Source organism: Erpetoichthys calabaricus, chromosome 14 (genome assembly GCF_900747795.2).
Source record: "Erpetoichthys calabaricus chromosome 14, fErpCal1.3, whole genome shotgun sequence".
NCBI classification, from domain to species: Eukaryota; Metazoa; Chordata; class Cladistia; order Polypteriformes; family Polypteridae; genus Erpetoichthys; species Erpetoichthys calabaricus.
In genome coordinates, this window is record NC_041407.2 from 23,089,229 (window position 1) to 23,106,064 (window position 16,836).

At 43.3% G+C, this 16,836-nt stretch overlaps 1 protein-coding gene across 1 annotated transcript in view; it reads left to right on the plus strand.

The window, feature by feature from the left end:
- Window positions 1–3,921: 3,921 nt before the first annotated feature.
- Window positions 3,922–16,836, plus strand: part of dgke (diacylglycerol kinase, epsilon) — a 521,693-nt gene continuing 508,778 nt past the window's right edge. Inside the window, 3 exon segments of the mRNA XM_028819192.2 lie at window positions 3,922–4,628; window positions 4,631–4,693; window positions 4,695–4,882. Coding sequence (XP_028675025.1) covers window positions 4,446–4,628; window positions 4,631–4,693; window positions 4,695–4,882 — 434 coding nt within the window. The 5' untranslated portion in view covers window positions 3,922–4,445.

Consider the following 16,836-nt stretch of genomic DNA (forward strand, 5'->3'; position numbering starts at 1 on the left):
AAAAAAAAATAAAAGCATGTATGATGAACTTATGTCCTGAGTCTGTCTGTGCCGGGTTTGGGTGGCAGAAGTGCCCTCTGCAGGCCACAAGTGTCAGTCAAAATCAATTTGACATGCCCAGTGTCACACATGTGCATCACAAGATCACCCTCCAAGTTCTTCCCAGGTATGGGATACCACCCTGGGCCGAGTGGGGGCACTGCCGCTAAATGTCTTGTGTTTTTCTTCCTACTCTATACAGAGAAACTGCCCAGTGAGGGCAACTAACTCCACCCTTTCTGGTCCCTGCACTATAAGAACACGCCTGCCCAGAAGGAGGTGTCACTTCTCTCCAGAGCAACCAGAGTTAAGAAGTGCCATAACTTTCACATGGCAGACAAGAGAGCCTTACTAATACCAGCCACATTCTCCGTTTGGCAACAAATTTTTTTTTGGAACTTACAAGTAAATGGGGTTGGCCGTGGTGTAGGATTTGCAGATTCAATCACCACACCTACTGCATGTTTACCTTTAAAGTTTGGTGGTCTCTTGCCCAGTTTTTGCCCAGTTTTGCTCCCTCTACACAGCTCTTTCTGTTTCATTTCATCACTTTGGATCAACCTCCACATGATGTCACTGATTTTGATCACCTCAATCGAGTGTTGGGCTGTGACCTTACAAAGATCTCACATTGTCTTAACTGGAAAATGCTCTATTACTATGTTAATTTCTTTCTTTAAAAACATTAAAATATCTTCTTGTATTTCTTCACTTTTTGCACAAGAATGTTTGGAACTCTACAATACAATCACTTGTATTGACACACTAATCCAGAAAACATAAACTGTCTAAGACAACTATTTTAGAAATTATCTAAAATGCCCTGCGGAGGGTTGGCACCCTGCCCAGGATTGGTTCCTGCCTTGTGCCCTGTGTTGGCTGGGATTGGCTCCAGCAGCCCCCCTGACCCTGTGTTCGGATTCAGCGGGTTGGATAATGGATGGATGGATGGATCTAAAATGCCTAAGACCTTTGCGCAGTATGAACTGCCATAAAGAAAATTGTCCTTTGTAGCTGTCTGTAACAATTGGCTCCACAATCATCTGGCCATATAGTGTACATTTAGAAAACTTTTATTAATATTAAAAACAATACACAAGTATGTTCCCTTGTATGCATTGCACGCCCTTGAAGTCTTATTGTATTTTATTTGCATATCACCTTCTGTTATTTTATAACTATATTGTGTTTGTAGCTAGAAATAGCTTGCAAACGTATTTAAAAAAAATATTTTTTAAATATACTGTAGATAATCATTTTTAATTTTTCAGCAATAAATCCCATATACAAATGGCAAGTATGTGGTGTTGAAAGTAAGAGACAGCAATCCAAAATGTTTTTAAGCTGAACGCCTGACATACCTTTCACAACTCACACTTCAGCTCCGGAAACTAAGAGCCATAAACGTCTACCACATACTGAAGCTACAGCCTCTCGTCTCAATTGGCAGGTTTACCTTTCAATTTTAAAACCCACGATTACTGAATAAGTGTAAAGTGGGCTATGTGAATAGACAGAACAAGAGTTGAGCATTTCTTTTGAAACAGTAAGTTGTGGGTGAGATCCTGCTTTCACGGTTACTTGATTTGCGAACTCTTTTATTTCACTTTTCACAACTTGTCAAGGGAGGCTTGGTGGTAGTGCCGCTGCCTTGCAGTTAGGAGACCTGGGTTCGCTTCCTGGGTCCTCCCTGCGTGGAGTTTGCATGTTCTCCCCGTGTCTGCGTGGGTTTCCTCCAGGTGCTCCGGTTTCCTCCCACAGTCCAAAGACATGCAGGTTAGGTGCATTGATGATCCTAAATTGTCCCTAGTGTGTGCTTGGTGTGTGAGTGTGTTTGTGTGTGTCCTGTGGTGGGCTGGCGCCCTGCCCAGGGTTTGTTTTCTGCCTTGCACCCTATGTTGGCTGGGATTGGCTCCAGCAGACCCCCGTGACCCTGTGTTAGGATACTGCAGGTTGGATAATGACTGACTGACAACTTGTGAATGTTAACAACACTGGGTTTTAGCAATGGATAGAGGCTGATGCAATATGTTTGCAAAGGCTTATGGGTAGTTCAAACGCACACAGCCAGTTGAAGCCAAGGTCAAGTAAACATGGATGCCCCACTGTAGGATTGCACCACTCTCACGCCGTAGTGAGATTTCTTTGGGCAGATGGAATGAAACCTGCCGAAATTCACCAAAGGATGTTGGCTCAGTATGGAAGTGAAAATATCCTGACTCAACGAAAAGTTTATGAATGGGAAGAAAGGTTTAAAGCGGGGAGAACAAGTGTAACCAACGAAGCTCGATCTGGTCGACCATCATCATTGCACATTTAAGCCCACATCGACAAAGCAATTGCCTTCATCAGAGACGACCGACAGATTACGTTGTCCGCTGTTGCTGGGTATCTCCTGCAGATGTGCACAGACCACAGTGCATGATGACTTTGGGTACCCAAATTTGTACAGGACAGGTAACCCAAACAGCTTACTGACCTGCACAAGCCAACGACATTTGGTGAATTTCAGCAGGTTTCACTCCCTCTGCCCAAAGAAATCTCACTATGGCGCATTGTTGAACAATGGTGCAGTATCCATGTTCATTTGACCTTGGCTTCAACTAGATGAATGGCACAGTGCTACCTACACTGGGAGTGTTTCAACTACCCATAAGCCATTGTGAATGTGTGGTTTTGTGCCAGTTTCTATCAATTGTGGTTAAGGACCGTCTTAACATATGGGCACTGGCTGAGGTCCCACCATGTTTCTGATGCCTATGTATGTTTCTGATTTACTATCAAAGCTGGGGCCCCACAGTACTACTTTGCCCAGGGGCCTATGATGTTGTTAAGACGGCCTTGGATCATTTTCAGATTGCCTTTTGCTGTACCCTCGTATAACTTCCAAGGGTCTAAATACATTTTATAGGCACTGTACAAATGAAATACAGGATTTAAACTCAGGCAGCAAGGTTACTGTTTCAGTAACAAATGGAAACCTGGGTCATTTCTGGACAAAACTCCAGTCCTAAAAAACCTTTTTTAAAGGATAATTTGACTTTGATAAGCTGTAAGAATAAAATAAAAATTTTAAAAAACTGATATTAAATAACTGCAAAAACAATCTCTGACTTGCAACTTACTGCTTCAAACTAAATAATCTATTAAATCTGCACGCAATCTATCAATGGATTTCAGATCTTCAGTGCCAATCACATCTATTCATGTAGACACCGTTTTGATGGCACTTTAGCTTTGACCTGTCGTTTGAAGCGACACACTATAGCGCCACTGTAACTTTTTACAAAAGCGTCTTAGTTTACAGATTTAAAATGTGTTATGGTTACGTTAGGTATTTACCTTAAAAATATTTTTATGTGCAGTCTACTTTAGTTTTGACACTATTGGTATATGTTCTCCATTACAAAATATAAGAATAATTAGCTTGTACACGAAAAAAATACAAAGGCTGGGAATAAATTTAAACTTTCCGGCCACTTGTATGGATATTTGTATCGATTTGAGAATTTGCTACCTGTTTACCGGAAGACTTTGATCTTTTCTAACATAACATTTCAGTAGAAAAAGCACGCTTGTTATTAAGTTCACATTTTGCCACTTGTTGTTTAATACTGAGGAATTTGAAGTAAAGAATGCCAACCGTCAGGCTGACACGCAACTACAGTATAAGGCCACATCTAAACGCCACTATACCTACGGGCAAGTCTTTTTGATGTCGAAGGAAAACTCACATAGACGCAAATCAAACTCGTTAACTCCACAATGTCCCTTCCAAGCCCGGACATTTTATGCCGTTATTACAAAATGCACAGCACCGGAAGTATCCTCGGGAGTGCCCTGCGCCGGCAATGAGGAAGACAGTCTTTGTGACGTCACGACATTGTTTCCGGCCGCTCTTAAAGTGGCTCACCACCACCGCCGCCACTAGCGAACTGGCGCAAAGGCTTACGGCTTGTGACCGCGAGATGAGCGAGCGGTTTTGTGATATGCCCCAATACGGGCACAGCTGGAGTGATACACCGAACACTTTTACATTGGGAGTGAGGCACACCAAGTTGTCCAAGTGAATTGTCAGGCTCAGCGCGAGTGATGCGATGGGCACAACCAGACAGTGACTGATAAGCAACGAAGTGCTGGGGTGAAAAGTCATGCGACAGTTAGAGCGATGCACAATCAGTTTCAAGGAAAGCGCCAGGCTTAGCTGGAGGGATGCGCAGGGTGCAACTGAACATTGACTGAAAAGCAACCCCGTGGATCAAGGTACAGAGAGGTGCCCGAGTGAACATTTGCAGTGAATGCCAGGCCGTGGACATCCTCGTTAGGAATAATTACAACAGGGAGGTAACCTGGTTAAAAACGGAATTGAGCAGCACAGAGTGATGACGCCGGGTCCTCGCTAAGTGATGGAAGAGACCAGCTGGTATTTGGATAGAAGGTTGCTGGCATGGACCGGCATCGCCATCCTCCTTCCTGTCCTGATCACGCTGGGCTGGAGTTACCGCCGTTCCCAGCGGGCCAGGCGCATCAGGGGCATCCTGCGGCGTAGCCGGAGTCAGCACAGCTGGAGCTACACTGACCTTTTCAACACAAGCCCACCTACTGTTCTGTATGCGGCCAGCACATCCTCCACGGGGCCTTCTGTCACTGTTGTGGGGGTTTATTCAGACGAGGGCTGCCTGCGAATTGCTGAGCGGAATCTACCATGCAAGGAAGTGGTGGCGGCGGCGGCCGCGACGGGTTTCGTAGCACACCACTGGGTACGCGGTAATGTGCCCCTCTGCAGTTACTGCGCCGTGTGCAAAGGCCAGTGCGGTGCCCAGCCCACCCTCTGCGACTTCAGGTAACTATAGGAAGTGCTACCCAATTATGCACTCCTAAGTCCTCCATGTTGTCACTTTTTTTTTGTACCATCTTTTTAATCTAAGTGGTTTAGGTAGAAGTCCTCCATTGATGTTTTTCTGATATACATGTTGTGGTTCCAATGAATGTGAATGGCCTTGTTTGTGTGATTTGACAGTTTTCATCATCCATCAGCCCCTAAAACTTTGTTGATTTACTCAGCCTTGGTGAATGCTGTAACAAGACCACCTACCTTACTTACCCCCACTAGGCACATGCATCCATCCTTCCATTATCCAACCCGCTATATCCTAACTACAGGGTCAAGGGGGTCTGCTGGAGGCAATCCCAGCCAACACAGGGCGCAAGGCAGGAAACAAACCCCGGGCAGGATGACTAGGCACATGCATATACTCAAAATCTGTGAACATCATATACAGTGGGTACGGAAAGTATTCAGACCCCCTTCAATTTTTCACTCTTTGTCATATTGCAGGCATTTGCTAAAATCATTTAAATTAATTTTTTTCCCTCATTAATGTACACACAGCACCCCATATTGACAGACAAAAAAAAAAGAATTTTTGAAATTGTTGCAGATTTATTAAAAAAGAAAAACTGAAATATCACATGGTCCTAAGTATTCAGACCCTTTGCTCAGTATTTAGTAGAAGCACCCTTTTGAGCTAATACAGCCATGAGTCTTCTTGGGAAAGATGCAACAAGTTTTTCACACCTGGATTTGGGGATCCTCTGCCATTCCTCCTTGCAGATCCTCTCCAGTTCTGTCAGGTTGGATGGTAAACGTTGGTGGGCAGCCATTTTTAGGTCTCTCCAGAGATGCTCAATTGGGTTTAAGTCAGGGCTCTGGCTGGGCCATTCAAGAACAGTCACAGAGTTGTTGTGAAGCCACTCCTTCGTTATTTTAGCTGTGTGCTTAGGGTCATTGTCTTGCTGGAAGGTAAACCTTCAACCCAGTCTGAGGTCTTTAGCACTCTGGAGAAGGTTTTTGTCCAGGATATCCCTGTACTTGGCCGCATTCAACTTTCCCTCGATTGTAACCAGTCGTCCTGTCCCTGCAGCTGAAAAACACCCCTGCAGCATGATGCTGCCACCGCCATGCTTCACTGTGGGGACTGTATTGGATAAGTGATGAGCAGTGCCTGGTTGTCTCCACACATACTGCTTAGAATTAAGGCCAAAAAGTTCTATCTTGGTCTCATCAGACCAGAGAATCTTATTTCTCACCATCTCAGAGTCCTTCAGGTGTCTTTTAGCAAACTCCATGCGGGAGTTGGCCTTAATTCTAAGCGGTATGTGTGGAGACAACCAGGCACTGCTCATCACTTGTCCAATACAGTCCCCCACAGTGAAGCATGGCGGGTGGCAGCATCATGCTGTTGGGGGTGTTTTTCAGCTGCAGGGACAGGACGACTGGTTACAATCGAGGGAAAGTTGAATGCGGCCAAGTACAGGGATATCCTGGACAAAAACCTTCTCCAGAGGGCTAAGGACCTCAGACTGGGCTGAAGGTTTACCTTCCAACAAGACAATGACCCTAAGCACACAGCTAAAATAACGAAGGAGTGGCTTCACAACAACTCTGTGACTGTTCTTGAATGGCCCAGCCAGAGCCCTGACTTAAACCCAATTGAGCATCTCTGGAGAGACCTAAAAATGGCTGCCCACCAACGTTTACCATCCAACCTGACAGAACTGGAGAGGATCTGCAAGGAGGAATGGCAGAGGATCCCAAATCCAGGTGTGAAAAACTTGTTGCATCTTTCCCAAGAAGACTCATGGCTGTATTAGCTCAAAAGGGTGCTTCTACTAAATACTGAGCAAAGGGTCTGAATACTTAGGACCATGTGATATTTCAGTTTTTCTTTTTTTAATAAATCTGCAACAATTTCAAAAATTCTTTTTTTTTGTCTGTCAATATGGGGTGCTGTGTGTACATTAATGAGGGAAAAAAATTAATTTAAATGATTTTAGCAAATGGCTGCAATATGACAAAGAGTGAAAAAATTGAAGTGGGTCTGAATACTTTCCGTACCCACTGTACATCAATAATAAATCAGGATCAGGGACTAAAATACAGAAAAATAAATAACTTTATATTGGGTCCATTTTACCCATCTTTTCTGTTCATTTGTGTAATACAATGAATATAAGAAACGAATTGATGAGTGCAGCATCACATATGCATGAAATCAACTTTCTTCTGACGATGACGATGCAGTTAATGAACATCAATTTAACATTTTTGAAAGGGTTCTACCACTTTGTGGCAAAAAGCCGATACACAATGGGGTAAGTTCGGGTCGCATATTTACACCAAACAAAATTTAAGATCAGAAGGGGGCTGCTTTGTTTGGGTTTGGCTTTGCTTAAATCGTCTTATGTCCTGCAGTGGTCTCGTTGTTCGCTAAATTGTTGTTCACACCTCTGTTGGTGTTTTTAGACTGTACATTGCTGCTAGAAGCTGTGATATCTGCCACTCTTCTGACTATCTGTAAGGTCCATCTTGTTTGTCTCAACTTTGGTATTTACAGCTTTTTCAGTGCTTCTTAAATTCATCATTTTGGTTTATTTTTTGAAAATGTCAGGTACTCTTTTCAACACAACACTGTTTTTTGTTTCTATCTCTTCAAAATTATTAGACTCACTGCACAAATTTCCAGCCCAAACACCAGTCAAAACCTGCCTAGTGGCACAAGAAACCAGCCCAAAACATGACACATGCAAAACAAAACACCAAAGGGTGGGGGTGAGGGGTTTGTATGGTTTTGAGGCCCCTTTAAAATTTTGAGCAAAATAAATAACAATGAACAGCAGTTTCCCCATTTGTATATCAAGTGCACTGCTAGAATAACTCAAAATACTATATTGTTTGTTTTTTAAAAGAAGCCCAAAAAAATCACAGCCGTGAAAATCCCAGTCTTTCCAGCTGAAACTGATAAATAGCCCAATTGGATGGGATAACTGCAGATCTGGATCAGAATGATCATCCACATTACCCTTTTTTTGCGGCACACTAACACATCAAATGTAAGATCTCCTAAAAGTGACCGGTTAGACCCCTGCTCTGATTGTACCCCACCCTCATCAACCAATCAGGACTTCAGTTTCTCTTGCAAAACCTTTTGATTTAGGCCTGAAGAGATAGGTTTGTAATTGTGAGGCTAGAAGTGGGGTAGAGGGTTGTGACAGTGAGTACCTGTTGGTTGAAACTTTCACTTTTTCTGTTATTAGGCATCTCTCTCTCTTTCGCATATGTGAAGACCCCCTTTGAAAACTGTGTCCCAGGGTGTGTACCCAAGTCACCCTGATGGTAGGTCCACCTGTGGCCTTACTGATTTGAACAGTGAAAGACTCTCCCACTCCATACTTTCTTGGCAAACCGATGGGAGTCCTGCACGTCTGTTTTCCTAAATTAATTCAAAAACTTGCAACCTGTCATTTTTTTTGAAGATGTATTTGCATTGTCAGACAGTCAAATGCATAGTGTGAATCTGCAGCACCACCACAGCATTATTTCATCTTAGTCATGATGATTATTATTATAGATTATTTTCGATTGGCATTACCCACACTCCACTAGATTGGTTCAGATCCTATCTTTTAGGCCACACTCGGTTTGTTCAGCTCAAAACTTTCACATCCCAACCCACCGCTGTTACTTCAGGTGGGCTCTGTCCTGGGGCCCCTCCTCTTCATTATTTACCTCCTTCCCCTCAGCAATATCTTTTGTAAATATAACATTAACTTCCACTTTTACGCTGATAACACCCAGCTTTACCTCACTAACAAACCTACTTTTTCCTTTCCACCCTCCTTGCTTATTGATTGCATAACAGAAATTAAATCCTGGTTTTCTTCAAATTGTCTTAAATTAAATAGTGACAAAACTAAGGTTCTCCTCATTGGTACAAAATCAACATTATCCAAAACTGATCAGTTTTCATTTGTTAATGATAATTCCTCTGTCTCCCCTTCCCCACAGGTTAAGAGTCTGGGTGTCATCCTTGACTGTACTTTATCCTTTCAGTCCCACATCAATAACATCTCCCGGTCTGCATATTTCCACTTGTGTAACATTAATCGTATTCGCCCCACACCACTGCTCTCCTTGTTCATAGCCTGGTCACCTCTCATCTGGATTATTGCAATTCCCTTTCCTTTGGTCTTTCTTGCAAATCTCTTTATAAGCTTCAACTGGTCCAGAATTCAGCTGCCCGCGTCATTACTAGAACCCCCCTCTACTCACCATATCACTCCCGTCTTGCAGAAGCTTCATTGGCTTCCGGTTTCCAGTTAAGTTCCGTATTGACTTCAAAATTCTCCTAACATTCAAGGCTATCCACCACCTTGCCCCTCCATATCTGTCTGACCTCCTCCATGTTGACATTCCCTCCCACAGCCTTGGATCCTCTTCCTCCATCCACTTGACTGTCCCCTTTGCCTGTCTTACCACATTGCTCTGCTTCCCAGCTTTGGAACTCACTACCATATGAGCTTAGAAATATTGATTCATTCTCACTTTTCAAATCTAAACATATAACACATCTGTTTAAGACTGCTTTTTCTTCTTCTTCTTCCTTCGGCTGTTTCAATTTTTGTATTTTTTTTTGGTTTTGTTTATAATTTAATTCTTACCTATTGTTCAGTGTCCTTGAGTGTTTAGAAAGGCGCCTACGAATAAATAAAATGTAGTATTTATTATTATTATTATTATGTGGTCATATAGCAGGCATCCTGATGTCACTCGACCGAGTCATCCTGCCCCAGAAGCCATAAATGGACACTGCTAATCTGGTTGATTTCCTTAGACATATTTTTTCGTAGCATCTCCATGTGGATAATCCTGAGACTTTTGGTTAGTTTGACTAATAAATGTGCGGTAAGCGGGCCCACTAAGTGTGAGATGGTGCTACACGCAAGGCTGACTCCTAACATGTCTTCTGGTTGCTGTTGTCTTAGAAGGCCTAAGCTAATACAGTAAAGTCTTTGTGTACAATGTACATTTAAAACAAGAGCAAAAAGTACTTATTAATTTGTTTAAAATACATCTGTAATAGGGATGGTATGGTGGGGCTGTCACCTCATGGATCCAGAGTTCTGCGCTCATATCCTTTGGCTGGTTGTTGTTTGTGTGTCACTTGAACATTCTTCTGAGTCTGTGTGAGTTTACTTATGAGTACTTTAGTTTTCAGTATATCCCATTGTAGTCAAATTTTTATTTGTTACATACACACATATGAAATGCTTTGTTGCTAAAATCTGAGAGTGTGCATTTAGTAGAATATAAAATGACAAAAAACAATAATACATGACTTTATAAATGTCAATAAAAATCATTATGGTAAATGATAGCAAAAGTATACATTATGTTGCAATTAAATATTGTGGAAGCCAGCCCCAGACACAGACAGACAGACACCTCCATATCTACAAAAAGCACACGTTTAATGAACAATAAGGTCCCGTACACAGCACACGGTGCCCCTGCACCAATCACCCTCACGAGTCCTTCTCAAGGTCCTTCACCGCCTCCACTCCTCTCCACCGAGCTCTGTCCCCTTCCTCCCGACTGCAGCCCCCGAATGGAGTGGGGCGGCCCCTTTAATTCAGTGCCGGATGTGCTCCAGGTGTCTGATGACCGACTTCTGGCAGCACTCCCCAGTGTGGCGGAAGTGCTGCCCTTGCACCCGGAAGCACTCCGGGCATAAACCATCCCTGGTTTGTCAGCACTTCCTGGTGTCCCGGAAGTGCTGTCCCCCAGGGATCAAGGACCGGCCGGGTACCCAGGGAAAAAAGGTGCCGCTCTCCCGGTTCCTCCTTCCTCCAGGCATCCCGGCAGGGCAGGGCTTCTGGCTGTCTACCACAATATCTATACTAATAAAAGGCAAAGCCCTCACTCACTGACTCATCACTAATTCTCCAACTTCCCGTGTAGGTAGAAGGCTAAAATTTGGCAGGCTCATTCCTTACAGCTTACTTACAAAAGGTAAGCAGGCTTCATTTCAAAATTCTATGCGTAATGGTCATAACGGTTGACAACGTCCGCCATGTTAAACTTTCTTATTTATGGCCCCATCTTCACGAAATTTGGTAGGCGGCTTCCCTGCGCTAACCGAAACCGATGTACGTACTTATTTCGGTGGTATGACGCCACTGTCGGCCGCCATATCGACTTTCCAATGGTCTTTGTTACTTATGGGCCCATCTTCAAGAAATTTGGTACGCGGGTTCCCAACGCTAACTGAATCCTACGTACGTACATATATACGTCCATAGCCTGCAGCTCGGTCGCCGTGTGAGGCGGCGTTGGGTCCCCCATCCCCAAGCCTCCCACGTAGTTGGCTGCCTGCCTATATAAGGCCGTCTGTCGCTCCGGTCTCTTCATTCCCTTCCTTGCTTCGCCACAGTATTCACGTCTCCCTACTGATAACTGCAGCCTTTTTATTTAATCCACGGCTTCTCCGTTGTTTTATTGTTCGTTTATTATGATTATAGTTATTGTGTAGGTATTTTAGACTTAGTTTACATTGTTCAGGTACCCATTTCCTTTATCGTTCCAACCGTACCCCCATTAACATGTCTATCGAGGTTATCACCATCGATCAAAGAACTGTCACTTACCGAGTGGTTTCCATGCCCGGAGATGGCGACTGCCTTTTCCATTCTCTATGTTTCATATTGCACGGCCATATCAGGCTCACTCTTGATATCCGAAGGAACATTGTGTCTTATGTATTGAATGACTGGGACAGGTTCAAGGTGTGGACTGGTGACGGTACAGGAGATAATTCTACTACACAGGAGCACTATAAGAGTGAAATGCTTAAGCCTATGGTTCTACATGTGAGTTGATGGCTGCCGCTGAATTGTTCGGTTGTCGCTTTCAAGTGTACCGAAATGGCCAAATATTTTACACCTTTGGACAACCGCCAATGCCTCTTAAACATCTTCGATTCACAGGTGACGATTTGAGTAGTGGACACTTTGATGTTTATGAATGTTTAAACTCTCAAAACCTGGATGCGAAGTTATCGCTAAAACCCATTTCAATTCAAATGCCTCCAATTTCCAGTAAGGCTCTGCTTCGCATTGACAATTAATAAGTCTCAGGGACAGACCCTACAAAAGGTTGGCATTGATTCGAGTCAAGATTGCTTTTCACATGGCCAACTATACGTTGCATGCTCAAGAGTAAGCTCAGCGCACATCTTCATCATATTACAACCAGAGGGCCGAACTGACAACGTGGTATACAAACAGATCCTTAATAAATAATTATTGGTATGTTTTCCCTCAGTTTAAAAAGGTTTACTTTTCTTGTTAATAAAAATTTTAAAGCAGTACTTCGCTGCTGCGAAGCGCGGGTATTTTGCTAGTATATAATAAATAGTACAAGAAAAATTAACAATAGCATCATGTAGCTCCAGGCACTGTCCTCATTGAAGATGCAAATGGACTGCAGACAGGAGCTTTTCCTCAGTCTCTCTGACTGGTCTTCAGGCAGCCATAGCACTTCCCTGATCGCAGTACAGAGAAGAAGCTGCTGCTGCTGGGATGGCTGGTATCTTCGATAATTTTTTTGACCTGAGTGTGCAGTGGGTTCATTTGCAACTTTAAGTATTCCCCAGTGTGAGATTTGGGGTGTACATGAACAGGCCTTCCCAGTGATCACATTTATAAAGCTTGCATGCACACACAAAGAGGCCCAAAATATGCATACGCAGCTCTCCACGCAAAAGTCGGGATTTATAAACGAAAACTTGACGGGAAGCCCTATGCATCGTTACAACGGTTCTGACCCTTTTTGTGTGCAGAATTTCAGGGAAGCTGGGAAATGATGACAACCTTAATTAAGCAGGGAACTGCAGTCAAACCAGTAAAATGACGACTCGCCTGTATAACAGTTCATTTCACCAAGTCATTATTATAAAGTGAATTTACATGACAAACATATTAAACCACAAAAGTGATGAATATGATGTATAGACGTAGTTTTAGCTCCATTTTAAGAGGGCCAATGCTGCGTATTTGCACTGAAGAACTTTTTGTCTGTTTATATTGGCTGGTCACTTCTCAGTCAAAGGGCAGTAAATACACAGGATGTGATTCACTCCCAGTGTATAGAAAGTTCAAAATCTCATGGCCTACAGCCTGTTCATAGCCTGATGGTTTAACACAACATGGCTTGTTTAGCACTGCTTGAAGACTATACACATGGCCATATATGAAGAGAAGGAGCCTTTAGACACCAGTCACATTTTTTACCCGTAATGATGACTGGCTTATGAGCCAATTTAGACTTTCAAGAGCCTTGCCCCAAAATTAAATACACAGAATGCCCAAAGTCGGGCTCTACCTGTCCATATGCAGGTTTTAATAACAGGTGACTTTCTGGCAACAGCCATCTATCAGAGGGAACTGGCCAAAGCGTCAGGAATATCTCAGCCAAACTTCCATCCATCCATTTTCCAACCCGCTGAATCTGAACACAGGGTCACAGGGGTCTGCTGGAGCCAATCCCAGCCAACACAGGGCACAAGGCAGGAACCAATCCCGGGCAGGGCTCCACACAAACACACCCACACACCAAGCACACACTAGGGCCAATTTAGAATCGCCAATCCACCTAACCTGCATGTCTTTGGACTGTGGGAGGAAACCCACACAGACACGGGGAGAACATGCAAACTCCACGCAGGGAGGACCCGGGAAGCGAACCCAGGTCCCCAGGTCTCCCAACTGCGAGGCAGCAGCGCTACCCACTGCGCCACCGTGCAGCCTCTCAGCCAAACTTCATCTCCATAATTCCCACCGTGCTGGAAGCCATAAATTGACTAACAAGGTGCAACATTCACCCTTTGTATTGTTTGGTAGTACATTGCCAACATAAAAAGGAAACTGGCAGCAGTGTTTGGCTTCTTAATATAACTGTGGTACTTGACAGCCCTCATATTACAATATGCTGTTGTTAAGCACCTTGAGCATGGGAAATACATAAATAAAATATTATATTATTATTATTTTTAACCGTAAGCAGTTACATTTGATTAACTAACAAGTCCTCAGTGATGCCAAGATTAGACTGACAAACATGGCTCTGTGGCCTGGGTCAACCCTTGATTTATTTATTTTGAGGTACAGTAATGTTGATCAGCCGACATGCTGATGAAGCTATATGTGATGGCTGGCTTGTTGAACCCTCAGTGATTTATATGGCCTGTACTGTTCATTGTAACAGCAATCACATCATTACATATGCCAGGTGATAGTGACTACCCGCTCAGACCCTGGTGCTTTACGCCATTCCCCAACCCCAGAGCACGGAGGAGATGTGCTTCAGTGCCATGCAGCGGACTCCTCCGCCACAAGTGCCAGTGTCTGGATGCGTCGGGCGGGTGGCTGCTGTACCAGCCAATGAAGGATTGCAGCATCGTGATTGCATATGTATGAAGGTTTCATTAGCATAGTCCATATATGGTTGTTTCAAGGTGGCAAGCTGCGTGGTGTTTAAGACGCATCCATGTACACACATGGACACAAGATGACTGTAATTTATAAAGGATACATGTGCTTACAGCAGGTTTAAAAAAAAATCAGATTTTTGTTTAGGTGTACACATTTTTCTGTTGTTTGACATACACATATTTTCACACTCAAATCCAGGCAGTTCTATAAATGAGACGCCAGTTCTGTTTCCTGCTTTGTACCCAGTATTACCAGAATGGACTCCGGTATAATTGGTTTAAGCAGGTTTGAGAATGTTATATTTAACAGCATTTTATATAACATTGGATTTTTCAGACTTGTTAAGTTCAGTTAGAGCTTCTTGTTTTTTCTTGCTAAGACCGGGTTGCTTGTCATGTATTATGAGGCAATGGTTGCTGTACAGTAATCCCTCCTCCATCGCAGGGGTTGCGTACCAGAGCCACCCGCGAAATAAGAAAATCTGCGAAGTAGAAACCATATGTTTATATGGTTATTTTTATATTGTCATGCTTGGGTCACAGATTTGCGCAGAAACACAGGAGGTTGTAGAGAGACAGGAACGTTATTCAAACACTGCAAACAAACATTTGTCTCTTTTTCAAAAGTTTAAACTGTGCTCCATGACAAGACAGAGATGACGGTTCTGTCTCACAATTAAAAGAATGCAAACATATCTTCCTCTTCAAAGGAGTGCGTGTCAGGAGCACAGGCTGTCACAGAGATAGAGAAAAGCAAACAAATCAATAGGGCTGTTTGGCTTTTAAGTATGCGAAGCACCGCGGCACAAAGCTGTTGAAGGCGGCAGCTCACACCCCCTCCGTCAGGAGCAGGGAGAGAGAGAGAGAGAGAGACAGAGAAAAACAAAACAGTGAAAAATCAATACGTGCCCTTCAAGCTTTTAAGTATGCGAAGCACTGTGCAGAATGTCGTTTCAGGAAGCAGCTGCACAAAAGATAGCAACGTGAAGATAATCTTTCAGCATTTTTAGACGAGCGTCCGTATCGTCTAGGTGTGCGAACAGCCCCCCTGCTCACACCCCCTACGGCAGGATCAGAGAAAGTCAGTGCAAGAGAGAGAGACAGAGAAAAGTATGCTGGGTAGCTTCTCAGCCATCTGCCAATAGCGTCCCTTGTATGAAATCAACTGGGCAAACCAACTGAGGAAGCATGTACCAGAAATTAAAAGACCCATTGTCCGCAGAAACCCGCGAAGCAGCGAAAAATCCGCGATATATATTTAAATATGCTTACATATAAAATCCGCGATGGAGTGAAGCCGCGAAAGGCGAAGCGCGATATAGCGAGGGATTACTGTATTCTTGAAGAATTTTGTCTCTTATAAAAATGTATTCCAGGACATGTGTACAAAATTCTTTGTCGTAAAAATAAGTGAATTCACATATGAGATTCCACAGATTTTGTATTTTCTTTTTATCAGACGTGCTATCAGTTTGAGATTAGCTCTTGATGACTGGTATGTGAGCGTACATATTTTGTAATGGACTGGCATCCTGTTGGGCTGCTTTGTGTTTTTGTAGCTTCCTGTTATAGAATACCTGCATTTAGAAAATGGTTGCTTGTGTTACCGGCTAATTGCAATTCATAAGAATGCTTGGTAAGACTTTAGATTAGACACTGCAAAAATGCATCTCTTACTCATTTACGACGATGTAACAAGACCTTAACAAACACTTCTTTGGGTCTTCATAACACTTATAAAATACCAGTAAAGTGTTTATTCATCTCTGCAATGTGACCTGCTAACAAAACTTTACTTTGGAGTCGTCTGAAGTGGCTTGACTGAGACGCATTTCTCTTGATATTCCATATTTAGTATAAGACCTGAGAATCCTTCATATTAACAAGTCATTTTACCATCAGGTCAATTCTCCACACAGCACAGACATGAATAACCGACTTACTGATGCTTTTATAAGCATAATGAAGACGAACAGAAGACTTTGTTAAGGTCTTGTTACATACGAGTAAAGGCGTAATTAGTAATGTTAGCGAATGCCTGTTTATGCTGTCGACACCACGTGGTTTACATAACCCAACAGGGTAGCCATCACTGTCGTCCTGATACCCAACAGTCAGTAGCCCCTAAAATGACCATCTTGAACCTTTCTCATGGTTTCACACCAGCCTTGCCGGTTCCAGGTTAGTTTTTAACTGTGATTTTCCACATTTGACTTGCTTATTCTGTTTGAATTGTTATTCCTTGAGAATGGAGTGCTCCTTGCATGGAGTTTCCTTGTTCTCCCTGTGCCCACTTTGGTTTCCTCCTACAGTCTAAAGTCATGCAGGTTAGGTGGATTGGCATTGCTAAGATGGACCTAGCTCGTCTTTGTGTGTGTGTGTGTGTTCGTCCTGTGATGGGTTCCCTCCCTGACCAGGTGTTATGCCCAATGATTGCTGGGATAGGCCCCAGCTGTCCTGTGACCCT